The following is a 27,058-nucleotide window of genomic DNA, read 5'->3' on the forward strand; positions in this document are numbered from 1 at the left end:
GTCAACATATAAATGGAACATGTTAGGAAACCATATCTTTAAATGATTGTAATGTCTAAGTATTGAAATGGACTTTTAAAAGAAGCAAGTTAGTGCAACAAAATTAAATGGATGAGGACAGTGAAAGACGTGTACTGTTTCTTGGGAAAACTGTTGCTAGTAATCGATTTCCATTTATTACTCAATTTATGAACTTTTGATCATGTGGATCTCATAAAGAGCAAATCTGGAGCAATAATGATTCTTGCTACAAGTGTCTCAGCCTTCCTTTACTTCTTCCTCAACTTGTCCAAAATGCACATACCATCTTGGGACTCTGTCACTCCTTGCATTTAATACTGATAAGAATGTAAATAAAAATGTCACAAAATCAGAAAACATAAAAATTGATCCACAGTGCAATACTTCCTGTGTTTATTGTTACTGTATTTATTCCTTATTGTCTATCCAAATTATATGTAAGTGTTGTATTTCTATGTTACACTTAATGGTCTCCTGTTTTGTGCCACTTTTTTCTTTGTGGAAAACAGTGTTTTGTTGCTGCTAATGTTACTGTGCTGCTTCATGAAATACAGTACCATGAATGAAACAGCACTAATTATGACATTAGCCACATGTTCCATAACAGTGTTATTGCTTCAAAGCAGCAATTGAGCAGCACCTGCAAGTTCTGAGATTTAAAGTCTTTTTTTTTTTGTGGTTCTGGATTTCCTTTGAATAAGTGCATATTTCTGAAGAATGTGGCTGGACAAAGTAAAAATGGATTTGAGTATGGAATTTATTACTAACTTAAAGAAAGGTTGGATTTGAAACCCTCCCTTAATCTATTCCTTGTAACCATGATACAAGGGGCAGTATTTAATTTATGTATAAATAAATTAATGTGGTAGTATTTAATGTATCCATTAACCTTCACTAGGTCACCTACTAAACTGCTGTCACAACACCTGTGACGAAATTACACGCGGGAATGTTTTTATCTGCGCGACTTCTAGATGTGCTCCATGCGAAGGCTCTGGGTTCGAATCCCGCTCGCGCTCCGCGGCGCCCTTTGATCGCGCTACTTTCGAACGTTCGGATACAGTAAGAACGGCCTCCTGTAGGAGCGGGAGAATCACTCCAAAGTTGATCAACAACTGCTGATTAAACAAAGTGAAAAAGGACAGCAAGAGAAAGGCGGCTGTCGGGGCAGTTATTCTTTTTATTATTATTATTGTTATTATTTGAATTTTTCTTGTTAGGTGCTGCGCATGTGAAGTGTCCGCGATCGCGGCCGCGGTTACAGTGTGACGCAGCCATATGAAAATGTAGCGAAGGGCTCCTCCATGTGTGAGCGCTGCGGTGTCACCAGGGGGCAATGCGCCGAACAATGTACTCGAGCGAATTCTCTGTCATTAGCGCGGCCGTTCGCGCACAGCCCGCGTAACACTCCGGCTTCGGGAGCGCTCTGCTGGGAAACATTTCTTTAAGAAGAAAAAAAAAAAATCCGACTGTGTGTGGATGTGACGCTAGGGGAACCGGAGCCCGGGGTTGCGGCGGGGTTGCAGCGGGCATTTTGGGGCTGCGAAGCGCCCGCTCCTCCAGCGTTGTTGTGAATCGATCCAACATGGCGACCGTGCCCGTCTATTGCATCTGTAGATTACCGTACGATGTGACCCGCTTCATGATCGAATGCGACGCCTGTAAGGACTGGTTCCACGGCAGGTAACGCGCAATGCCACGCTCCCGCTTCTGCCTTCTATGCGTCTTTTGCACATGTTTATATATTTATATGTTTTTGGGGGTTTTTTTTCCCCTCAAAGTTTCGGGTCCGGAGGATCAGCACAGTAACATTGCATTTTGATTTCCAAAAAAAAAATCGAGCGAGGCCGCCTGAAAAAGAAGGCGGAGTTTTTATTTAGACAACTGGTTTGCTCGGGAACGCGTCTTTGTGAAGGACGCGACATGTTTTTCGCGCTGGAGCGCGATGTTTGCGTTCTGCCGCGCAGTCGTCGAAGTGTCGGGGCAGATTTATTGTTTTTTTTTTTGCGGGCGCGCGCTGGCGGGCTCTCGTGCCGCTCGCGGCGCGGTCCCGCCTGGAGAGGCTGCGCGCGGCTTCCTGTCCTCAGACGAGCTGTCACTTCGAAAACGCGCCTGGGTCTGGGATCGGTGTCCGGGGTGATACGCGATCGATGGCCGATTGATGCGTGATCGACGCTTCATTGATACGCGCGCTCTGTCACCGCCAGCGCAGGAACGAATCAGTACTGCTCCAGGTGGTGCATAAAAATGACAAATAAAAGCACTGCGTGACACAACGCGGAAAGTGTTATATATTTAATTAAAAGAATGTCTACATTCTTACCCCATCCCCTTTTTTTTACGTTACAGTATGTATCATCTGGAAGGGTACGAAATTTGCGGAACTGGTAATAAGTATTAGTTATGAACTTGGCGGCAGCCTCCGATTGTCATTAAATACGCGCCACACGGGGTGTCACACTGTTTCGGCACAATACGAGTATAGGAGATGAATTGAGAAAAGGACTCGGATCACGTTTGCGTGGAAACGAGGGGTTTTGTCTGCGCGAGCCGCCGTCCTCCTACTTCGGGCGACTCGGATTTACGCGCCGAATATTAACCCTTCGCTGAGCTCGTGCGCGGCACTTAAATGTGGCCGTTTAAAGGTGTCCCCAGGTGGTGGTTGTTCTTCCGTTTCACTAAGCGCCTGCGGATCGTTGCTGCGCTCACCGTGCGCGGAAATGAAGCGAAACATTTGGAGGGAATGTGGAGAAAAGGCGCCTTCGGCGCGAGAGGCGCAGCCCTCCTCAGGACACCTTCGTGTGGCAACATATGAGCCACATTTGGCGCGGTGCGCGAAGCATTTACAGTACGAAGACACTATACGTGACTTAATTAAAAGAAAAATAATAATAAAAAACACTTACGGTTGAAACAACGCGTGAAAAAGCGATGTAGGGCGTTTATTCCGCAGAGATGCCTCTGCGTTTCACTTTCTGGCGCTTGTCTCCTCCTTGCAGGGGGTGCGGAGAGACACACTTTTAATTTTGACAGTAAAACGGTTTGCAGTGTTTGCAGAGCTTTTTTATTCCCTTTATTTTTGTCGTTAGGACACGATGTTGAAGGTTGACGGACTTTTCGAGAAGGTCCGTGGATGAAAAGTGGCTACTGGCCGGTGAACAACCGGAGGTCCACCAAAAATACGAGTACAGAGAACGATTAACAAAACACAAAAATGGATAAAACGAAGGCCTTCATTAAAAACGGCATAAAAATGATGCATTTAAAGGTACCGTATCGGAAAGGTGCATTTTAAATACACACTGCGAGTGGATATTTTTTGCCTCAGCAAACCACTCGCCTCAGATTTTTGCCTCACACTGTTGACTTAAAGATTGACAAAGTTGATTTAGTTCCCTCTTTTAACCCACTTTGTGTTTAGTATACCTTATTATGGAGCAGTGTGAGTTATTTCAAGTTCTTGGATCCATAACAGAACATGTATACAGGTGTATTGCAGGGTGTGTTTCCTCACATGTCCCTCCAGCACTATTACTGCTGTTTTCAGCTCTCTGGTACCTCACAATTGTTTTTACACATTTACAGTTTGAACAGCCTTACATTTGTTCTTCCTCCTCATGCTTTTCTACAGAGCAACTTGCAGTGATTTACTCAAGGGTACAACAGTAAGAGGTGGGATTCAAACCTTCGGCCTTCCGACCCGAAGGCAACGACTCCGTCCCCTACGCTGCACCACTAACATGTGCCGTGTCTTCTGTCGTGACCGATTCATTGTGTGCAAGCTTTTGGCAGCTGTCGGGGATGACAGCTGTCTTTGTCATGGAGTGGACGTGAAGAGCAGGACGCGTTGTCCCTCTGTCCTTCTGGAGATGTGTGAACCCAGCCTTTGGGGTATTATTATTATTTCCTTCCGGTGAACAGGGATTCCATCTTAATGTACTGCGTGGTACGAGTGATTTCCGCAGCCTCAGTACACACACACACACACACACACACACACACACACACACACACACACACACACATGCCCTGGCTCACTGCTCTGTGAGCTTGGCATGGAAACACACTTCCCTCTTCATGGGTGGCAGGTGTCAAGCTCAGATTAAAGCCAGTTGGTCGCTTTCTTTCTCCACAAAGTGTAAAGTATTAATCAGAACGCAGTTTGGGGAGTTGCATTTTTACATCTCTTGCTGTACTTTTCAGCATATTTAATGGTCATTCCCATTTAAAATTGTGTGTTGTGCAAATGTACCCGCTGCATGGGTTGGGAGTCATGTTACTGTATGCTTAAAATCTCTGCATCGGTCGCAATATTCTCGTTTATTAAAGGGTGCAAAGGTTGTTAGATGTGGCTTTCACAAGTTAAAATAATTGCAGTATATTTTAATATGCGAAATCTTCCTAACGCAAGTGCAATCGCGATAAAATGACTTGTTTGTAAACCCAGAACCGCAGCGTAAGGGAGCTGAAGGCCATGCTGCTAGCAGGATGTGGCACGGATCCGGTTGCCTACAGTGTGAGATGTGCCGTTCTTCCAACTGGCACCGGCGCAGTGTAACCTGCAGTGAGTGAAATTGCCTTTGTTCGGGTCGGGGGGGGAAAAGCGTACGGTGTACTGGTGGAGAGACCCCAACGGCACTGGGAGAGCACTGCTAGAAATGAACCCACTCCTCATCGTCATTTTTGAGTGGAGCGGTACTGCAGTGGAGTTATTCTGTGTGTGTGTGTGTGTGTGTGTGTGTGTGTGTGTGTGTGTGTGCTGGTTTGGCCGGTCAAGGCTACAGCGTGAAAGAAATTTGCTAGGGGATTGAAGGCTGAGTTTCATGTAATGATGGTTTATCCCTCTCTAATTTTTTGGACCCGATAGAACTTCACAAGGTTGTCATATACGAGAAGAAGAAACAGAGAGGCTGCTTCTGCCAGACTGATGCAGGCTCTGCAGTCAACGTGGTAGCCAGGTTTAGCCTGGAATGTAGTCCCTACCCGTATGTAATTCACTTAGAGGACATCTAGATTGTTTGGTTTCCATTAATGAAGGCATCGAGGTTATGGATGTAGGACATGAGTAACGTTGAGCAAAGGCAGCTTAAGTAAGAGGTTAATTGAGTGTGAATGGATTTTAATGAGAATGTATTTCAACCACATCAAACTGAAATAGCTGCTGTCTGGCTTTTTAACAGCATATTATTATATAATTAAATAAGATGTTTTTTTTTTTTTCTCCAGTAGTTTGTGTTAGCAATGCAGATTCATGTCCCAGAATATCACAGAAAATGCACGACACTCGTGGGCTCTCATGACACTCATGAACGTCCTTCCTCTTGATCTCATCTAGCATGGAGACTCATAACACACTTCAGAGAACCCTATCCGTTGTATGACTCCGCCTGTTTTATTATATTAATGCAGTTTGTAAGGAATCACGGTGCAAACCATGTAATTTATTCGTATAATTTATACAAAAAAGAAAGTGGTTTTAAAATGTTCATAGGCCTGTAGTTGGTGTTCATATGCTCGCCTTTCCCTCATGTATCAGGATAATTTATTCCATGAAATCACCCCAATAGATAAATTGCTCTTGTGATGGGATCAAATCGCCATTATTTCTTATGGGAAAAATCGTCAGTTCCCAAACAAAAAATATATAATTTTCATGCTTGGTAACGAAAACAACAGGATGTTATATATTTGTAGCAAAAATTATGTTTATCACACACTTTTCTCCAAACTGACTTCCCATTTAAAGTGAAGGGTTTTTTTTTCTTTTTTACTGGACCAATTTGGGGCGAGTACCTTGCTTGAGATACCACAACAGAAGCTGAGAATTTCAAAGTGAATCCTTTGGGTTCAAAGGCAGCAGCGCTAAGCACTCTGCTATCTACGGTAGTTATTTTTTTAACTTTTAATCTTATACTTTCATGTTATAGAAGCAAGGGGGGCATGGTGGTGCAGTGGGTTGGACCAGGGTCCTGCTCTCCAGTGGGTCTGGGGTTTGAGTCCTGCTTGGGGTGCCTTGCGATGGACTGGCGTCCCGTCCTGGGTGTGTCCCCTCCCCCTCTGGCCTTACGCCCTGTGTTGCCGGGTAAGCTCCGGTTCCCCGTGACCCCGTATGGGATGAGCGTGTGTGTGTGTGTGTGTGTGTGTGTGTGTGTGTGTGTGTGTGTGTGTGTTATAGAAGCACTTAATAAGAGTTAAATAACTGAGTTAATTGTTACAGGTTTATTTATAAAAGTTAGTTTTGAAGGTGGTGGTAGTATAGTGACTAGAGCTTTCTACTGAAAGGACCCAGGGCTGAATGAAGATCTAGTTGTAGTATCCTTTATCAAGGTACTTACCCTGAAACAATGCAGTAAAAATTACCTTGTTGTGTAAAGTCATTGTAAGCATCTTAACAATGTAAGTCACTGTGGTGAAAAGAATCAGTTAATAATAATAGCAAATCTGCTGTTTCTGCTGAGTTTTACATTTACCATAATCAATGGTTGTCATTGGTTGAGATCAGTGTAATAGGAAGTAGGAAATGTGTAGTTTGGCTTTGTTTCAGGAGAAATAAACTGCTTGACCGATATGTATCTCCATATGTATCTACAGTAAAAAAAGAATAGTTTGTCAGTGACCATTGGAGTCATACTGGTACACCAGTGGTCATTGTTCCCAGGGCGGAAAACAGGTTAACACACTAGATTTATCTGTAAGACAGTGTATCTGTCTCCACATAGAAGTAGAATGACTGTGTAACAGGGAGCCTGTCTTTAAAACTCCGAAATGGACTCTTTCCAAATTATTTCCAGAATTTGTACGGTCATGGCTGCCAATCTGCTGAATCTCTTCAATAGCGCTAAGCTGAAACAGAGATTTCAAATTATAGGAGGAGCTGAGATGTGGACCAGGTCCATACATTCTGCCAACTTTTGATCTGTTGCTCAGAACGGTTTAACACAGGATTTTTTTTTTTTTTTAATCATTCAGTATCTTTGATTTGTTTGAATAGAGTCATTAAAGCACATTTTTTGCCTTAAATTAAGGAGTTTAGGAGTTTTTTTACATTCCGTAAGTGAAGTAAGTGCACTGCAATAAAACAGGTGCTATAAACATGCTCACAGGTACAGCAAGTTAAGCGGAGATATGCTCCACGTAGCACAGTTTGTGTTTTACATCACGCACACTGTCTTTCGTGGACATTTGCGGTACAGTGACGTTTTCAGTGCAAAGGAAGGAGTGTGTTTGTTCTGCCTGTATGCCTCCATGGGGCAGTGTGAACAATACACCCCCTGGCCCACTGCGCTCGATAAAAGGCGGTTATTGATGGCGTTTCCCTGCCCAAGAGGACGCCCTACACTTATTCATCCCATCCCGCAGCGACCTCCGTCGGCAGGAATCCGGTTTCGCTTTATTTATGACATCAGCGGCAGCTTTGACTCCTGGCCATTCGGTCCTCGCTGTGTCACTCCGGGAGTCGTGGGCTGGGCAGGTCAAAGGCACTTTTCAGTCTCCGGCCCTTACGGTGCATCTCCAGGCCTTGGGACCGGAGGGAAAGCACCTGGCTTATGTTAACAGCTACACCGCCATTGATGGCCTTGGAAAAACACATTGTCTTTTATGTTTAACAGATTAAAAAGGGGGAGAGAAAATTATTTTTTTTATATGTACTGACACAGAGAGTAGCACTGCTGTCTCACAGTGCCTGGGTGGTGCGAGAGGACATGGGTTCAATCCCCACTCAGTCTGGAGTTGGCATTTCTCCCCATATCTGTGTAGGTTTCCTCTGGGTGCTCTGGTTTCCTCCTGCAATCCAAAGACATGCTGTTTAGGTTCCCCCATAGTGTGTGAATAACAGAGAGAGTGTGTTCTACTGATGTATGGATGAGTGACCCAGTGTAAATAGTGTATCTAGCAGTGTAAGTCACCTTAGTGAATAAAGTGTGATAACACTGCATAGAGTTTATTGGAAGTTGCTGTGGAAAAATTGTCTGCTAAATAAAGAAATGTAAATATACACAGTGTGTGTGTGTATATATAGTGTTCAGTAAGTGTGTATAAAAGCAGCACAAGCATGAGTCAGTGTGAAGGGCTACTGGTTGTAAGATTGCCTTAACAGTTTAAAAATAACATTAAAAAGAAATGAAAATAAGTCATACATCATTTCCCCAGGATGTGGAGCTGCTTGTCTATATTTATCATGGCTTGAGCAGGTGCCTGCGATGACGGCTCGTAGCCCGGGGACACACAGCAAGTGGCACCACGTGGCTCAGAGAAGCTCCGTGAAACTAAAGGACATTGTGAGAAGTGCATTTTAAGGGTTTCTTTTTCAAAAGCGCAACAATTTCTTTGTTAGTCGTTTTGATTTTGTCAGCTCGCTAAGCAGAGACCTCAGGTGCAGAGTAGAGCTGTTGCCGCCCATTGGAGGTAACAGTAAAACTTGCAGGAGTGTAAGAGCTCTGTGGCCAGCACTGGTTTTCCCACAGTTCTCATTTGGGTATTTTATGCTGTGATTGTCTTTCCTCTGAGGGGGGCGCGGTGGCGCCGTGGCGCAATGGGTTTAACCGAGTTCTGCTCTCCGGTGGGTCTGGGGTTTGAGTCCTGCAGGGGGTGCCTTGCAATGGACTGGTGTCCCATCCTGGGTGTGTCCCTTACACCCTGTGTTGCTGGGTTAGGCTCCAGCTCCCTTTGACCCCCGCATGGGGCAAGCAGTTTCGGAAAATGTGTCTGCTTAAAAGTATGAGAACCCCTTGTGTCCCGTACTTTTGCCATAAAATAGTTATTTAATGAGGTACAGTGTTTCTCATGCGACATAGCACGTGTGTAAAGACCGGTTCCATATGTTGCATTACAGGAAATCATGTGTGTAGTAGAAACACACAAATAGTGCAGGTGCAAAAATAAGTGAAGCTCAAGTTGTATTGATTAAACCAAGTAGGTAAGTGGAATCAGGGGTGTAAATCATAATCATTTATTCATTTTATAAGTTTATTTTAATTTTTCATACAATAATGAGCACCCTTACAGGGTTCATATACTTAAAAGCAGCACTATGCATCACTCAATTGCAATGGTTTTAAAAAATAAAAAAAAGAAGGTAGAACTGTGCAGAGGTACATTCCTAGGGGGTAGTTGGTAGTGTAGTGGTTAAAGTCACTGTTTTTCAATCCAAAGGTTGTGGGTTTGATTCCCATCTCTGGCTGTAGTACCTCTCAGGGAGGTATTTATTTTTAATTGCTCCAGTAAAATTACCCAGCTGTATAAATGGATAAATAATTGTAACCTTAACATTGTAAGTTGCTTTGGAGAAAAGTGTCTGCTAAGTGAATAAATGTAAATGTCATAAAGGGCTTTTTGTTCCTTTCAGCTGTGTTGGCGTGGACGAGGATGACGCACCTGACATCGACATCTATCACTGCCCCAACTGTGAGGCTGACCACGGCAAATCCACCCGTAAGTCTTACACACAGTCCACGGAGACACTGAGCGCTACTCAGTGTAGATGTGGTTCAAACTCCAGCAGCAAGCACTGTTTCAGACTCGTGTTAGATTCCCAGAGACCCCTTCCGCGAAACTCGTAATAAGTCAAAAATATCGTAAGTCGAAAATGCATTTAATACACCTAATACACACCTCTGCGTGACAGGCTGGGAGATGTGGACTGCTGCCCAGCATCGCGAGAGAGTATTGCTTTGCATATCTCTTGCCCGGGAAAAGTCTAAATTCAAAATTCAACGTATGGTTTCTACTGAATGTCTGTCGCCAGCTCACTATCGTGAAGTTGAAAAAAATCGTAAGTCGAACCATCGTAAATCGGGGACCGCCTTTATGTTGGTTACAGTGATTACCTTCCAGTTGTAGGGCCTGGGTTCTAATCCCTATCCTGCCGTAGTACCCTTGATTAAGGTATTTAAAAAAATACTCACCTGTGTAAATGGGTCAGTCATCATAATGACCTCACTGGCCGTGGGTCAGTCTCATACATATGCAATGTGGTACGTCACCAAATGAATGAATGAATAATACTGTGGCTGAGTTTGTCCACTGGCTTCTTGCACCTTGGAGAACACAACCTTACCTTCACCGCTCTTTGTGAGAGGGTCCTTATACGGGTGATCAGGGCAGATAATGTAGAGGCGATAATAACGAATGGTCATCTGCAAACGTTGTGCTTTCAGAGCCATACTATAAACCCACTGGAGGGGATTATCATGACCTCGTGGCCGATGACCTCATAATGAAAATTGTGATAACCTTCGTCGTATGAATTAACACCGATGATTTCCTTCTTGGCCTTCCTCAGTGAAGAAGAAGAAGAGCTGGAACAAGCACGACACAGGGCAAAGCACGGACATCAAACCAGTCCAGAACGGCAGTCAGGTGTTCATCAAGGAGCTTCGCAGTAGGACCTTCCCCAGGTATGCGGCTCTCTCCTTACCTGCATATATTCCCTCTTCCAGAACTGTGTCAAAGCACATAAAAGAGTTTTTCACTCTATACTTGACCATCCTGACAGTATCAGTATCTGCGTGATGTGGTAAAAGTTGGAGACACCCAAGTTTGCCTTCCCTGAAGCCTTCATCCTTATCCCTGATGTCTGAAACCACAGACTTGTGTCTGTCTTGTGTGGGAAATCAGAGTTTTTTTTTTCAAATTATTCTCTTAAAAGTCTAATTGTTTCAAAGGGTATTTTGAAGATGAGTAAATGACTTTAAGCAGTAGCGTACTCATTCTTTCACTATGGTAAATTCAATAAGTAACTGGCAGAGCAGAGAAAATGAACACTGACAGTGTCTCAGGAGGTGAACATCTTGAGTTCCAGCTTTATGGGATGGTTTTTGTGTTTGGTTTATATAACCGATATGCTATGAACCACCGCTGTGGGTTGACTATTGTGAAACTCTCACTAGTTTGTTGGCTCATTACTTCCCGGTTGACATTGAACTCGGTGGAAGCAGGGCCAGTTTCCACTCCATTCACCGAAAGGCTGCAGCGGGTAGCGCGGTGCATACGGTCCCCTCCTTGCTTCCTCAAAGTTCCTCGTTCGAATCGCCATCCTGCTTTTGTACCCCTGATCAAAGTACTTTGAACAAAAACAGTAAGAATTACCATGTTATGTAAATGTGTAGCTCTAAGTTGCTTGCCATTACAATAACCTAATATTAGCTGCAGCTGGTTACATAGTAATTAGAGCTGCTACCTTTGGACCTGAAGGTTGCGGGTTTGAGACTCGCCTCTGACTGTACTACCCTTTAGCAAGGTTTTTACCCTGAATTGCTTCAGTCAAATTGCCCAGCTGGATAAATAGGTAAATAATTTTAACATTGTAAGTTGCTTTCAAGGAAAGTGTCAGCTAAATGAGTATATGTAATACAATATAATTGACTGATTGATTGACGGTGTTCTTAGTCTGGTCCAAATAAAGGCCTCTGTACTTGGAAGCCACTGTCTTATCCTGGATGGAACTCATTATGTCGTTGGTAGTGTTTTCCGTTCAATTTCAATGCAGAAAGTTCAAAGCCCATTTCATGTAAGTGCGAATGCTCTTTTTATTGCAGTTCCGATGAAGTGGTTGTAAAACTGAGTGGGAATCAATTAACCGTAGAGTACCTGGAGGAAAAAGGGTTTACAGAACCGATTCTGGTTCAGAAGAAAGACGGTCTTGGGATGTCAATGCCGGCTCCGACCTTTTACATCAGCGACGTAGAGAATTACGTGGGTGAGTGACTGCACCCGAATCAATGAAAACCTCATTTTGAAACTCTAACTCTATAATTGTAAAGAGACTTAACGTAACAAAACATAAAGAAACCGTAAAAGAATTGCAATACGAGTTTCAGAAGATTGTCTTCACAATACATGTCGCTTCTTTTCATTTCCTGTGATCTGTGCCTATCTGCAGGTTTGTTATATGCAAATATTTTGTTTATTTCAGGTCCAGACATTCTTGTGGATGTTATTGACGTCACCAAACAGACGAACAGCCAGATGAAATTCAAGGAGTTTGTCGATTACTATTACAGCACAAACCGAAAACGAGTATTAAGTGTAATCAACTTGGAGTTTTCGGACATGAGGTAAACGTCCAGTATCGTACTGTATGGCTCAATATACATACATGAGTAATTCCTTGATTTTAAAACAGCCCCAAAACCAGAACAGATGAACGAATCGAGGCAAAAATTTTGGGCAAGACATTTGATATCAAAGTTCCACGGTGGTGTAGAATGGAATTGGATGGTAGCTTTACTGTGATTTTAATCTCCATTGTAAGTAGCTTTGGAGAAAAGCATCAGCTAATGATAATAATACTACTACTACTACTACTAATGATAATAAGCGTCTGCTAAATGAATAAATGTTAATGTAATGTAAATGTAATCTAAACGTAATAATAATAATAATAATAATAACAATAATAATCTTGAACAGGATGTCCAGCCTTGTGGAAAGTCCCGAGATTGTGAGGAAGCTCTCCTGGGTGGAGAATTACTGGCCGGACAACGCGCTCCTGGGCAAGCCGAAAGTCACAAAGTACTGTCTGATCTGCGTGAAAGACAGTTACACGGACTTTCACATCGAGTGTGCAGGAGCGTCTGTTTGGTACCACGTCCTCAAGGTGCGAGGAATAAAATTCCCATCGCTTCTTGAACGGTTTTTTTGTCTCTTGCTGGGATTTTGACGTATGGCAGTTCCCTCCGGTAACTGTCGGATGGGTGGATCAAGCACACGTCGGGTTTCTGAGCAGAGGGAGTTGAAATCTGCTTGGAGGAAATGGAATCACACTCATGCATAATTTCTCCTTTCAGGGCGAGAAGATCTTCTTCCTAATTAAGCCCACCTCAGCCAACTTGTCGTTGTACGAGCGCTGGAGGTCGTCATCCAGCTACAGCGAGATGTTCTTTGCAGATCAAGTGGACAAGTGTTACAAATGCACGGTGAAGCAGGGCCAGACGCTGTTCATCCCGTCAGGTCAGTGTGTCCACACTGTAGAGCTGAACATAGGATGGTTTTCTAAAATCTCAGTTACGTATACAGGCGGTCCCCAAATTACGAATGAGTTCCGTGTCCTCAGTCTGTCTTTAAGTCGGATTTTGACGTAAGTCGGAACAGTTAGGTATGGTGGGTATCTAATGTCATTTTGTCAAACGTTTGACTTAATATATCGTATATTGTGTACCTTTCTGTGCATAAAAAATATTAAACACTTTGAATACACACACACGCACACACACACACATTTTCTGAACCGCTTGTCTCATACGGGGTCGCGGGGAACCGAAGCCTAACCTGGCAACTCGGGGCGTAAGGCTGGAGGGGGAGGGGACACACCCAGGACAGGACGCCAGTCCGTCGCAAGGCACCCCAAGCGGGATTCAAACCCCAGACCCACCAGAGAGCAGGACCCGGTCCAACCCACTACGCCACCACGCCCCCCACTTTGAATACACTGAAACATCTTTAATATAACAATACAGTAATAATAATAATAATGATACAATGTAATGATGTAATGATAATAATTAATAATAAATGTAAATACAGTATTTATAATAGGGGGCGTGGTGGCGCAGTGGGTTGGACTGGGTCCTGCTCTCCAGTGGGTCTGGGGTTCGAGTCCTGCTTGGGGTGCCTTGCGATGGACTGGCGTCCTGTCCTGGGTGCGTCCCCTCCCCCTCCGGCCTTACGCCCTGTGTTGCCGGGTAGGCTCCGGTTCCCCGCGACCCCGTATGGGACCAGCGGTTCTGAAAATGTGTGTGTGTGTGTGTGTGTGTACTGTAACATACGAGACTTAACGGGAAAAGTAGGAAGTCTGTCCTACCTTGGGCTCACACACCCAGCCCATAAACCGACATAGATGTGCAATGTTTTAACACTCTTCACAAAGGACACACACACACGCACGCACACTAAGCCACTTGTCCCATACGGGGTCACGGAGCCTACCCAACAATACCGGAGGGGGAGGGGACACACCCAGAACAGGACGCCAGTCCATCGCAAGGCACCCCAAGCAGGGCTCGAACCCCAGACCCACTGGAGAACAGGACCCGGTCCAACCCACTGTGCCACTGCGCCACCACACCCCCTGCTCTTCACAAAGTAGCACCCATTTATTATTACGAGCCATTGTATATACAGTAACTCGAATTTTTAATATAATCAGCATAATTGTGAAATTTTCATTTGATTGTTACTTAAGGGTGACAAAAACAAAAAATCAACTTCCGGCCAGTAAGGGGGCGGTTTGTAAGTACGGGTTATACGTAAGTCAGACGTTCGTAACTCGGGGACTGTCGTACATTTATTCATTTAGCAGGTGCTTTTCTTCACGAGCGTTTCTTCATACCCCATCCCGAGTGTCGAGGCACACAGCAGTTATGAGTGACGTGAGGAGCTCATTCCACGTCATCGATTTAGTTTAACGTATTTTAAGCGATTTCGCAAAAAGACACGTTTGTGGCAGTGCAGTGGCCGCAAGTGGCCGTTGTTCACTGTACTGTAATTACAGAAAGTCAGCCGATGCAGGCAGTATGTTTTCATTTGTTTCGGCTTCTCGATACTCGTAACAGGATGGATAAATGCAGTCCTCACCCCAGTGGACTGTTTGGCCTTCTCAGGACACTTTGTACACAATCTCAGCGTAGAGATGCAGATGAGGTAAGGTTTTTTCCCCTACCTGGGACATACATTGTGTTATATTGTATATAGTTTTTTTTAAATGCATCAACTGTGTGCTTGTTATTTAGAAAATGTGATCCTTGAGTTGAATCAATGTGGACAACGTAGAGGAACCTGGACCAGTAGTTAAAAATCTGAATTTATGTCACCCCAGAGTGTGACTATGAGAGTCCCGTACTATGGTAACACCATGCACGAAGCAGTCTTTACAGCTTATGTCAGTCAGTCGAGGGCATCTGCATGTACCTCGTTATTCTGAGTCCCTCGTTGCCGTGTTCCCCAGGGCGTACGAAGTGGAGAAACGGCTGAAAGTGCCCAGCCTCACCCCATTCTCGAACTACGAGACCGCCTGCTGGTATGTGGGGCGTCATCTGCTGGAACGATTCAAAGGTACAGCTGAAGGAACTAGTGTGCCCTCTGCTCCTCGGGCTCATCCGGTCAGGCTGTTTCACACGCAGCAAACCTGATTTTCCTTTTTTCTTCCACGCTCATCAGCCTCAGTCGATTTTATCTCCTCGATCGCTGCTATTTTCACCTAGTCATAAAAAAGTAATAAAAAAGCCAAAGCAGCCTCAGGAAATTAGGGTGAAATTATCTCTCTGTCGTAGCAGATGTGCAGTGCCGTTAAACCGTGCGTCAGATGCGCACGGATGCTTTAGGACATTTGGTTAAGTTTGTAGCGTACAAATTTATGGCTTCTGGATGAATGACTTTGGACAATGATTACAAGAACAATAGTATTTTAATGGTTATTGTGATACTTTCTATTTGCAGCTTTACACAAAGCAAACAAGGAACCTGCTCCTTACTTGATTCATGGTGCCAAAATCCTCAATGGAGCCTTCAGATCATGGACTAAAAAACTGGTAATTTCTTAATTAACTAAGACGATTTGCGGCTGGTGAAGTTATTATAAGCATTTGTTTTGACGATGTGGTTACCTTTCACCTCTCTCGGTTTTCCCAAGAACCCTCAAAGAAGATGAGGGTTCTGCAATGATTTTTATGCTCAGAGAAGGCATTAAAAAAAACAGTTATGCTTTTTGAACTAACTGGAAATGTACTGTAACTGTAAATGTAGTTTTTTTTTAATATTTAAAATGTTTTGGAAGAACCCATCCCTTAATAAATGAAAGTTTAAAGAAATGGGATTTATTCTTCGTTTTGGTACTACTGTGCTGCTGGATCTCATCTCCCCCAGTCATAATAACATTATTATTATTATTATTATTATTATTATTATTATTAATAGTAATAACCGCAGCAGTAATTAAAAATTTGCACATAATTTGTGAAGTCTAATGAGTGGTCTCCCGTGCTCATTGTTCATTTTGAACAGGCTCTACTTGAACACGAAGATGAACTACCGGAGAACATGAAGCCGTCACAGCTAATTAAAGACCTCGCCAAAGAGATCAGGATATCTGAGGTCTTTTTCAATGCCGTTTTTTTGTCTGGTTGCTTCTTGCCAGTGTGGGTGTTCTCATAAAACAAAAATACTGTATACAATTAATTACATTAGACATGGCATGCGTTTCCTCAGGAGGCGATTTGACTTACGTTGACCTTCGGAAACGTCTCCCGCTTTGCTTTTGCCGATAGATTTTTCGCCTCTATGGCCCGTATCAATCTAAAGAGTACAACAGCAGTTCTCACCTTTTTTGATCATACACCAACCCGTTTGGTGCATACACGCTATGCACACCTAGGAAGAAAGTAGTATTCCCATTTTCTTTATTTTTCCTGCTTCATTCATGATTAATCTTGGTTATTTTTCTATAATTTCTTTCATGTGGAGATAATAAAATATGCAGGCACAGGTGTGGAAATACTTTTTCTTAACCCTGGGTGGTCCCACCTGATGTTCTGTTTTTTCCACGTCAGTGTGTTCTCCCGCATTATTTGGTTGTTTATGTTGCCTGAGCAGATATGCGACTGTTGGAGAGAGTGTCAGACAGGAGGAACCCCAGTGTGTAGGTTTCAAACACGAGTCACAGGTTACTTTGGTTTATTGAGAGGGAAGGGTTAGTAAAGCTCCTCATTTTTCGCTCATTTGGCAGAATGCGATGAAAGTCAGCAAGGCGGAGCCCTGTGCCAATAGCTCCATGGAGGAGGCCCCCGTGCCGGCAGCTGAACCCGAGGAGCCCTTGTCTCCTGCTCATGTTCCCACGCCTCCCAGGGAGAAACCACCCAGAAAGAAAGCTGCCAAAATGGCTAAACCCCCCAAACCACCCAAACCCCCCAAACCACCCAAGATCCCCAAGGCACCAAAGCCTCCAAAGATTCCCAAAGTGAAGGATGAAGGGAAGAAGAAAGGAAAGAAGTCAAAAGAAGGCGGAGGTCTTGCCAAAGACTCTGGCTCGTCTGCTTTGGAGTGCAGCGAGAAAGAGTCCCTGGCCAAGTTGGAAAAGCCCAAAAAAGTGAAGGTGTGTGCATTTTGTCCGTCACGTTGTCCTTGCTGCGCGTTCAAGTTAAACGAATACAAATTAAAGATGATGGAAAATGCTGCGAAACACGAATGTCACATGGTTCAGCTCCATAGGTGCATGAATCATTATTGTTAGTAATTAATTATTATTACTTTACATACCTGAGTCATGCAGAGGTGCACCGTGGATATCTGTCTCGCCGGTTGTCACATCCAACAGTTTTGCTTTGTTTGCTCCTTGAACAGGCTGTAAAAAATGGATCAAACTTATCGGAAAGAGAGAGTATCGGTAGGAAAGAGAGTGCGGAAATGCCGGACGTCAGAGAACAGAACAAGAGCAAAACTGAAGCAAAGTGGAAATACAAGGTGAGATGAGCGTGCGTATCGATGCACTGGCTTCCATTTCTCAAGGAAAAATACAATGTGTAACAGTGATTTTTTTTTTTCCCCCCATATTTATTGAAAAACAACTTTCTTGTTCTGTTTCATATTTTCTTTACATTTGTCCCAAATTTAATCTTATACTAATCTATGTATTTTGCATTTTTTGATCATTAGTTAATCGGGATTTATTTCAGGGAAATCTGTTCAGTGCAAATAAAATCACTCAGACCTGCAAGGAAATAAATTGTCTGCCAAATTTCCTCACCCCTCTTTAAGTTTATATGAGTTTTCATTTTATTACAGTGCTGATCCAAAGTATGATAACCCCTTGTGTATCTTAGTTTTACCACAAAATGTTTATTTAATGAGGTACAGTGTTTCTCATGTGACATAGCAGGTGTGTAAAGACCAGTTCCATATGTTTCTTTAGAGGAAACCATGTGTGTAGTAGAAACACACAAGTAGTGCAGGTATAAAAACAAGTGAAGCCCAAGTTGTATTGATTAAACCAAGTAGGTAAGTAGAATCAGGGATGTAAATCATAGTCATTTATTCATGTTATATGTTTATTTTAAGATTTAACATTTAGATTTTATACAAGAATAATGGCCATCGCTACAGGGTTCACATACTTTCAGGCAACACTGTATATGCTGAAATACCATAGAATATAAATGCGTATTTGTTAAAAACTCTGCTTAAAACGGGAGCTGTTGCTGATGCCAAGATTTCTTTTCCAGAACAGCAAACCAGATTCCCTCCTCAAAATGGAGGAAGACCGCAAATTCGACAAGGCTCCTTTTTCAGGAAGCAAAGAGAAATTTGCCTTCTCGTTTTCAAATAAAATTGTACCGAGGTAGGGATATGCGTTGAACTATACTATACTATACTGAACTGTAGTACAGTAGTAAACTTAACTATACTAGTTTTCTACTAGCACAGACTTCAAGCATGCAACAGCCTCTTCTTTTCGATTATTTTTTTCACGATGTCTCAACGTTAACCCTTCAACCGAAAGGCTAATGTCTTTGCGTTGGCATCGTCCTTGGGGTCGTGCTTCATCGCAGTGTTGTTTCCGCCTAGTTCCAAAAATATCAAGAGCCAGACCAACAGTGGTGTGTTCGGCTCGCTGCACAACTTCAAGGAGGACAAAGTGAAGGCCGCCCGCGACGAGTACGAGTACGTTTCCGACGAGGGCGAGCTCAAGATCGACGAGTTCCCCATCAGGAGAAAGAAGAGCGCGACTAAAAGGGACGCGTCCGGTGAGTCCGCGAACGCAACGCTCCCGCATTTATAAGTTGAGTCCATGCAGTTTGGCGTTAACTTGTCAAGTCGTATTTTCAGTGACCTTTTCCGTCGGATCCTTGGTGCTGCTTCAGTGCAGTTTCAAAAAAACGAAACATTTTATTAAAAACGTGTTGAATACGCTTTTGTCATACGACACACTGTTCTTTGTTTTTTGTAGTTTTATCAGATAGTAAGGACTCCATTCAGCTCTCTAAAAAGCCAAAGATTCAAAGAGTTGCTAAGGTATGATAAATATATTTGTATTTCTTTTCTTTTTTGTACTTGGTGGTCATTGCTTTTCTTAGCTGTTGTGTTTCAAAAAGTAATACGGTAGCTAAGACTGAAAATTTCGGCCCCACTCTGAGGATCCTAAAAGCATCATGCTTATCTGCAGGGTTATATTCAGATATTTATGCCTACATTACAGTTTATTAGCAAATGGTAAAGTAAGTCTTTGTATTAGAATTAAAAAAGGCTTAAGAAAGTATTGTGTATTTTTTAATTTTAATATCGTTGATACTTTCAGCACTTTGTTTAATTTAGTAAATCATTGATGCGGGAATATGAAGGTAGAACAGTGGGGTTAAGGCATCATTTTCGTTGGACTCTGACTGCGAAACACTTAACTATGTTTGCTCATCACCTGCGATTTGCCCATCGCACATTTCTAACCAAAGCCAGATGACTCGTCCGATGAAGAATCACTCCATATCGACACAAAGGCTAAACCGGAAGTGAAGGGCAAGGTAAAGAAAGAGAGCGCCAGTGCGGCAGGGGGGATACTGGACCTGCTGCAGGCGAGCAAGCAAGTGGGGGGAGTCGACTACAGCGCCAACAGGTATGACTCGTGCGCTTCTCCTTGACCTCGCGTTTTTGTGTATAAACGTGCCGAACGAGCTGTGTTCTTGTTGCTGCCTCTCGACACGATGACTCTAAATATCTTGCAATTTGAAACCCAAACATACTTTAAAAAGCACTCATACTATGTTTCGAATAGAGTCACATTTGGAGTTGTTTGTGTATCTGACACTTTTCTCCAAGGCAACTTATAGGGTTCAGCTGTTTACAATTATTTACCCATTTATACAGCTGGGTAATTCTGGGTAAGTACCTTGCATAAGGGTAGGGCAGCTGGAGATGGGAATCACACCTGTGACCTTTGGGTCCACAGGCAGCAGCTCTAGCCACTTTTCTACTAGCTGCTTGGTTGATTTGTTCTATTTTGGGGTCTTTGCAATATTTAACATACAATCAAAAAAAACTGATATCCCAATATAATGAGTATTTTTGTAACTTTTGAGAGGGGAAAAAAACAAGCATTATAAATCTTTGTGTGAAATTTTTAATTTACTACATTTTACTATTTACTACCCATATTAATACAACTATAAATTATAAACTACATATGTTGTTGGAGGAGGATTTTAAATATAATTTTTACTCTTTTAAGAATAAACATATAACTGTAATTGCAGTCCCGAGCAGGGTCACGGTGAACCGGAGCCTAACCCGGCAACTCAGGGCGCAAGGCTGGAGGGGGAGGGGACACGCCAGTCCATCGCAAGGCACCCCAACCAGGACTTGAACCCCAGACCCGCCAGAGAGCAGGACCCGGCCAAGCCTGCTGCACCACTGTGCCCCCATTTTTATTTAATAAATAATATAATTGTTTATCAAAGAGAACTTTGTATTTCAGCATAAATTAGAAAACAAAACTAATTTGTTTGCTAAGGGTAGTGTTCCTGTGTTCACATTATGACTTCTTGATTTCCACCTCAGTGCAAGCAAAAAATTACATGAAAAAGGAAGGATAATCAAACCATGTTAAATGTCTCGGTGACATAAATATTCCCTCTGCCTGTTGGTTTGCAGTACGTAAATGCCCACGTTCAGCATAAACCACAATAAATGTGCACTTTTGCATATGTCAGCCCACCACTAAGTGATTTACTACGGTGTAATCTTGATTTTGAGGTTACTGGGGTGGGTTTCTCAAACGTCAGTTGCAAGCCTTGCAGATGCATTTGAGAATAATTGCAGTCAAAGTGTTTCCTTGAATTATCTTCAGTATTGATACCAAACTCAAATCAAACTGAATACATTTAATTATTTAGATAATTTATAGAGGTAATTTGGTTTCGAAGGACCACAGCTATTTATGTGTGTTGCGTTATGTGCTGAAGCTCGCATGTATTGCCTTATTGTACCCTTGACCAAGGAACTGGGTATAATAAATAAGGTGACATTATGGTATTTGCTTTGGAGGCGCTGAGGTCTTCTTGTGCTCAGTGCAAAATTCGGACAACCATCTGAGAAGAGGTCTAGCAGTCGGCCGCCACACCGCCTTTCAGGTATCCGCAGTCACCTGAAGGCGTCTCATGAGGACCAAGGTTGCTTTTCTGAGGGTTTAGGGTAATGATGGTCATGGCAATCTCCCCCAGCAGAGATGTGTCCCCCCCTCCCTCCCTGCACTGGTTTACAGTAATGTGTGTGTCTGTGTTGTGTATCTCTTATTGACATGCTTACAGTGCGCCACCTGCATCCCCCAGTACACAGGAGGCCATCCAGGGCATGCTGTCCATGGCCAACCTGGCTTCCGCAGACTCCTCCCTGCAGCAGCCGTGGAGCAATGGCCAGCCTAAGAGCAGCTCGCACGGTGCGGCCTCGGGTGTGAGGACGGGTGGTGGCGTCAGCGGTGGGAACAGCAAGCGTCCAGCCAAGCGTCTTCTGAAGAAGACCATGAAGAGCAGCAGCTTGGAGAGTTTGGAGATGTTTGACGATGATCAGGACCACATGGATGCCTGCTTCAAGGATTCGGACTATGGTAGGGTCTAAAGTTGGCAGCTTTGATGAAAATACCCTCCCGCTTCCATCTTTCTATTCTACGGATGAACGATCTTTTTTTTTGCCAACATAACAGAGAGCGAGTTCTGCTAGTCATTTACTTTCAGAAAGTACTTTCATATAATGCAAAGATTATTTTAATCATTATACCAATTGACGTGCCTTTAAGTTTATTAAAATTCCAGCAGCATAACAGAAAACATTTTTAACTAATTTAAACAATACAACATACAACTGTAGGCCAGATGATTCCTATTTATTAATGTTAATTTTTTCCAAATCCAAATCAGTGGCCCTTTAGAGTATCTCTTTCAAAGCGCACAACACGTGACCCCAGTCGGCTTTGTATCCTCTAAAGACGCAAGTGTCCGCTGTCTTGCATTTAGGAATAAAGCTCGTGTTTAGTCTCGATCAGTTAATTACAGGAACGAGTGTTTCCTTCATAAGGTCACCACACATGAGTGCCGTACTCCGTCCAACACCGTAGGAACATCTGCGGAACATAATACAAACACAATGCATATTTTCTTCTACCATAAGGAGCCAATAATAAGTCTCAGTAAAATGGAAACAGTCCATTTGGCACAGAGTGTAGTAAAAGCACATAGCTTCATGGTACTGCTGCATTTACTGCTTTCTGAATGCACTGGATTTACTGTAATAGATCACATCTTAATTTTGTACAACAGAAAAAGAGCCATGGGGGGTCTTTTAAGGGCCCCTCTCTGCTCTGTCGGTTTAGTGTAAATTTAATTCTATGTGTGGGTTTGGCCGGGTCTGGGATTCGAGTCCTGCTTGTGGTGCCTTGTGATGGACTGGCATCCCGTCCGGGGTGTGTCCCCTCCCCCTCCAGCCTTGCGCCCTGTGTTGCTACCCCGCTTGGGATAAGTGGTTTTAGCCAGTGTGTGTATTTGTTTTAACACAGATCTTGTTCTTTTTCTAGTTTACCCTTCTCTGGAGTCGGAGGAAGACAATCCGATTTTCAAGTCCAGATCAAAGAAGAGGAAGAGTTCAGACGACACCCCCTACAGCCCATCAGGTACAATGAGAGGAAGACTCTGGAGGCATTTGCGTCTTAATGAGAAAACAAGATTTTGTTAAAGGTGTTGAATCAAGCATTCGGTAAATACATTTTACGATGAAAGAATACAAATCCGTGCTGTAAATGTAAGTGCAGTCCTAGCTATAAGTCTTCACCACTGTGCTTTATGTAACCGTTTCGGGGTATTTGCACTGAGAGTACATTCCAAAGTATTGATTGCAATGTACCCCGGCTTCCGAAGGTGATACATTCCTGAAAAACCCTTCGGAAGGTGAACTGTCATGAATCAAATGTCATTTTAATGACATTTGGTGATATTTTAGCATAAACTTATGTTTATCAATCATGCTGTAATACCCTATAGCTGTCTAGGTGCACTTGTTCAGCTCCAAGCAGATAAAACATACATACATACATACATGCATACATTTTTAAACATTTATATATTTCAGCGGGGGGGTGTGGTGGCGCAGTGGGTTGGACCGGGTCCTGCTCTCTGGTGGGTCTGGGGTTCTAGTCCCCCTTAGGGTGCCTTGTGACAGACTGGCATCCTGTCCTGGGTGTGTCCCCTTCCCCCTCCAGCCTTACGCCAGGTTGCCGCCTTAGGCTCTGGCTCCCTGCGACCCCGTGTGGGACAAGCGGTTTAGACGATGTGTGTGTATTTCAGCAACAGGCAAAAACGGTTGACATAAACACAAAGAAATCCCCCGTAAGGTGAAGTAGGAGTATTACTCCTGTTCACTTAGCTGATGCTTTTTTCCAAAGAGACCTACAGTGTTAATGTACTTACAATTATTTACTCATTTAAACAACTGGGTTAATTTTTACCGGAGCAATTTAACGACAAGTACCTTGCTCAAGGGTACTTCAACTGGAAGTGGCATTTGAACCTGCAACCTTTGCCAGCCCTAACCACTACACTGCCAGCTGTCCCCTTATTATGAAATGAAGTGATCAGTCATGAAATTAAACCTCAGTGGGTGTGTTTTGGGGTGTGAATGCATTATTCCCTGGCACCGATGCTGTGGGCATTGTCATTATCTTCTTATTGTTGTCGTTCTAGCCAGAGTAGGACCTTCGGTCCCGCGCCAGGACAGGCCGGTTCGGGAGGGGACACGCGTGGCATCGATTGAAACCGGGTTGGCTGCAGCGGCTGCTAAACTCTCCCACCAGGTGTGCCTGTGTACTCTTTTCTCTACTCAAGCTCAAGAGAGTTCTTCAGGAACATACTAAGATTTTCACTAGTTGTGTGGTGTTACCGTAGTGTTGGTATGGTGTCCATGAGGGGTGGACAGCTAGTAGGCCTTGCATCCCCATAGGTGTCCTTTATTCCTGGACTTTTGTCCCTCTGCTCCATTACCTTCTGGCGTTTATTACTTCTGCTACTTGTGTCAAGTCATTGTGTTTTTCGCCACGATTCTATCTTAAAAGCTCCGTGGCACCATAGTGGGACAGGCCCTCTACAGAAAATCAAATTTACATCAAATAATATAGATAAAATTTTCTTCTACATCCAAGTTCTTGTTGGTGTTGACATGACCTGATGGGTCTGGTCAGTGTTCAGCAGAATTTACCAACTCACGGTTTGCTGGAATGTTCCACAGGAGGAGCAGAAGAACAAGAAGAAGAAGAAGAGCTCCAAGAAGAAGGCACTTTTGTCGGAGGACCCCAGTAAAGCCCCCCAGGACTGCAGCTCCCCGGAGGCCAAGTTGGACTCGCACACTAACAGCCTGACAGATCACGAGTACATAGCTGGGACAGGCAAGGTGCAGGCTGGGTCCCAACCCATGGCACCGGGGGTCTTCCTCACATCACGGTGCCCGTCCACATCGTCTCAGACGAACCCATCAGCCAAGGGAGAGCGTGGAGCCCCGACAGATGCCAAAGGTGAGAGTGGGTCACGTGTGCTGGGGCGCACCTGCGTATTGACAAATATAACAGCGCTGCTTCACAGTGATCAGGTTTTGCCTCCAAAACAACAAAGTAAAACATTTTTTATGGATGACATTGGTAACATATTTTAAAAATTAAATCCATGCGATGGAAATTGTTAAAACTGGTACCATAACTTTTATAGGAGCGTGAACTTTAATTAATTTTTAAAATTAAATTAATGTTTTTTATTTAATTAGTTGTTTTTTGGCAGTCTCTTTCCTGTACTTTTCTTCCTATACTTTTTCATTTTTTTTCTTTATCTTTGTTCAAAGACATCATTGTTACCATCAGTTGAAATCTACATTTTATGTTCTCATTGCTTTGAAAAAATTTTTAAGTTGTAGAACCACTTAAACCAGTATCAGTATTTCTGCATCCCGCCATATACTTAACAGTTTCTAACTTGCCTTTTAGTGCTATATCATTTCTTCTCAGTTTGTCTTTATCTGTCTTTGTAGCCTGTTGGGAGACCTTTTTATAATTTTGCTGCAGTTGTTTACGATAAGGTCACAAAATCACTGTCTTTCACTACGTGAGCAAGAGATGCTACGTAATACTTAACACTAGATTACCTTCATTAGATTACAAGGTTAAAGCTTTACTTACAGTAGAAAAGCCTTAAATAGTTATGTAGCTGGTATATTTCTAAAAGCTATTTTCTGTTTTAGCTGTTAGAGTTACCGTAATCTATGTTTCAATTGTCTGAGATGTCAGGAAGTACCGCATTGTTAGATTTACCGTAATCTTTGTTTTGACTGGTTGAGATGACGGCAAGTACCACACTGACAGTCATGTTCAGAGATGTATGTCACTTTGGGGAAAAGTGTCTCATAAACGAATAAATGTAAGTAGGAAGTATCAGCCATAGTTGGTTTTATTATGTAAGATGTGTAGCTTTCAGGTGCAGAGTAAAAGTTGCAGCAGGCAGTCAATGAATATTTGTTGTCGAATTAGAATGATCACATAACTGATTGCACTGAATAATAAGCATTGCTGTATGAAAATATATACTTTCCTAAGCCATTGCAGGGGTTTTTCGTTGTATGGGACCCTCTTAAAATGAGGGAAGAGTATTAATGAGAATTCATCAATAATGTTGGCTTGTTTTCCTTTTCCTTGCAGCCAAAAGGGTAAAGAAAGGCATGGCAACAGCCAAACAGAGACTTGGGAAGATTTTAAAGATACATCGAAATGGAAAACTCCTTTTGTAAAACAGACAGAAGCACGATGAGACCTTCCAGTCGCACTGGTGGCCCATATACCAGAACTGAGAGCGTTCCTCCTCGCAAGTCACACTTCAGCCTTGACACCAGGGGAATAAAACGGACACGTATCTTTTTCTCTTTTGAAGGAGAATATATAGATTTTGCATCAAGGTATCCTTTATAACTTTCAGATATTAATTGTACAGAACACCGGCTATAAATATTTTAAATTAACATGTGTCTACCAGGGGTCGCGGAAAAAAAAAAAAAAAAAAAACAATCAGTTGAAAATCAGTGACCATTCCAAACCCTGGAAGTCATCCCTTAACTGCATTAACTATGTTTTATTCCAGGCTTGCACTTTTTCTTTATGAACATGTTCTTTTCTGCAGCCCTCCGGTCTGGATGATTCTATTTCTTGTCTTGCAGTAGAGTATTCCCAATGAGTCTTGTCATATGTCCTACTGAATTTTGCAGGTATGACCTGATCTATTGTGTTTTTCGTGCGCCCTTTTCTGAAAACAGTGACGGTCGATGGGTAACATTGTACAATGCAGATCTACAGTCTGCTCTTCGGCCCCCTCGCCTGTAAACTGAGAGATTAAAATAGCCTGTCAGTGTGCGGGTGTGACAAACACTATTAGGATGGGACAAAGATTGGATTTAAAAAAGCGAATAGCAGGTGGCAAAATGAAATTCTAAGAATTCTTATTCACCCCACAAAGTGAAAGTTAACCAAAGTTTTTCAGTTCATCCTAAGGGTGACTGAAATTGAGGTAACATGGTAAAAAGTTATTATCTTCAGCTGCAGGGCCACACAAGTTGGCAGTGTAGCAGTTAAGAGTTGCCGTCTTGTGCCGGAAGGACCCAGGTCTGGATTGTACCTCCAGCTCTTGTACCCTGGAGCAGTGAACTTACCCTAAACTGCGCCAGTAAAAAATACCCAGTTTTATCAGTGATTAAATCATTGTAAGTAGCTTTAACGGTGCAAGTCCCTTCGGGTAAAAGCATCAGCTAAATAAATAAATAACTAAAAAGTTATGTAGTACGTCTGTGGGTTTTGGGTAATGCACACGTAGACATTTGCAACAGAAAAAAACATGACATTTTTATGTTCGTAAGAAACCTCAGGAACCAAAACAAGAATGATTTAATAAGTCACTGTAACATATTTGACCTTTTTCTATCAGAAAATGTAAATTTTTTTGTAAATATGAAACATTTATTTCGCGTTCACTACTTCTTTTTTTTT

The 27,058-nt window shown here is 42.9% G+C and overlaps 1 protein-coding gene across 2 annotated transcripts; it reads left to right on the forward strand.

The window, feature by feature from the left end:
* Window positions 1-1,321: 1,321 nt before the first annotated feature.
* LOC108925545 (lysine-specific demethylase phf2-like) lies at window positions 1,322-27,058 on the forward strand. 2 transcript variants are annotated; one of them, XM_029251796.1, is made up of 22 exons: window positions 1,322-1,704; window positions 9,368-9,453; window positions 10,304-10,418; window positions 11,559-11,719; window positions 11,936-12,077; window positions 12,433-12,619; window positions 12,810-12,972; window positions 14,574-14,661; window positions 14,966-15,072; window positions 15,457-15,548; window positions 16,021-16,110; window positions 16,742-17,107; window positions 17,356-17,475; window positions 18,234-18,349; window positions 18,577-18,755; window positions 18,959-19,023; window positions 19,458-19,618; window positions 21,309-21,604; window positions 22,568-22,663; window positions 23,730-23,839; window positions 24,271-24,553; window positions 25,724-27,058. In XM_029251796.1, the coding sequence occupies exons 1-22, from the start codon at window positions 1,607-1,609 to the stop codon at window positions 25,810-25,812; spliced, it is 3,210 nt and encodes a 1,069-aa protein (XP_029107629.1). In that variant the 5' UTR covers window positions 1,322-1,606; the 3' UTR covers window positions 25,813-27,058. The 2 variants fall into 2 exon arrangements, with proteins under 2 accessions (XP_029107629.1, XP_029107633.1); XM_029251800.1 differs by having other exon boundaries at window positions 21,330-21,604.

Source organism: Scleropages formosus, chromosome 1 (genome assembly GCF_900964775.1).
Source record: "Scleropages formosus chromosome 1, fSclFor1.1, whole genome shotgun sequence".
In the NCBI taxonomy this organism is placed as follows: Eukaryota; Metazoa; Chordata; class Actinopteri; order Osteoglossiformes; family Osteoglossidae; genus Scleropages; species Scleropages formosus.

Excerpts from the sequence above, each read along its gene's own strand:
- LOC108925545 (XM_029251796.1), top strand. The coding sequence starts at position 1,607 with ATGGCGACCGTGCCCGTCTATTGCATCTGTAGATTACCGTACGATGTG. Across the intron at positions 18,350-18,576 it reads TCAAATAAAATTGTACCGAG|TTCCAAAAATATCAAGAGCC; the intron begins GTAGGGATATGC and ends GTTTCCGCCTAG. Across the intron at positions 21,605-22,567 it reads CTTCAAGGATTCGGACTATG|TTTACCCTTCTCTGGAGTCG; the intron begins GTAGGGTCTAAA and ends TTCTTTTTCTAG.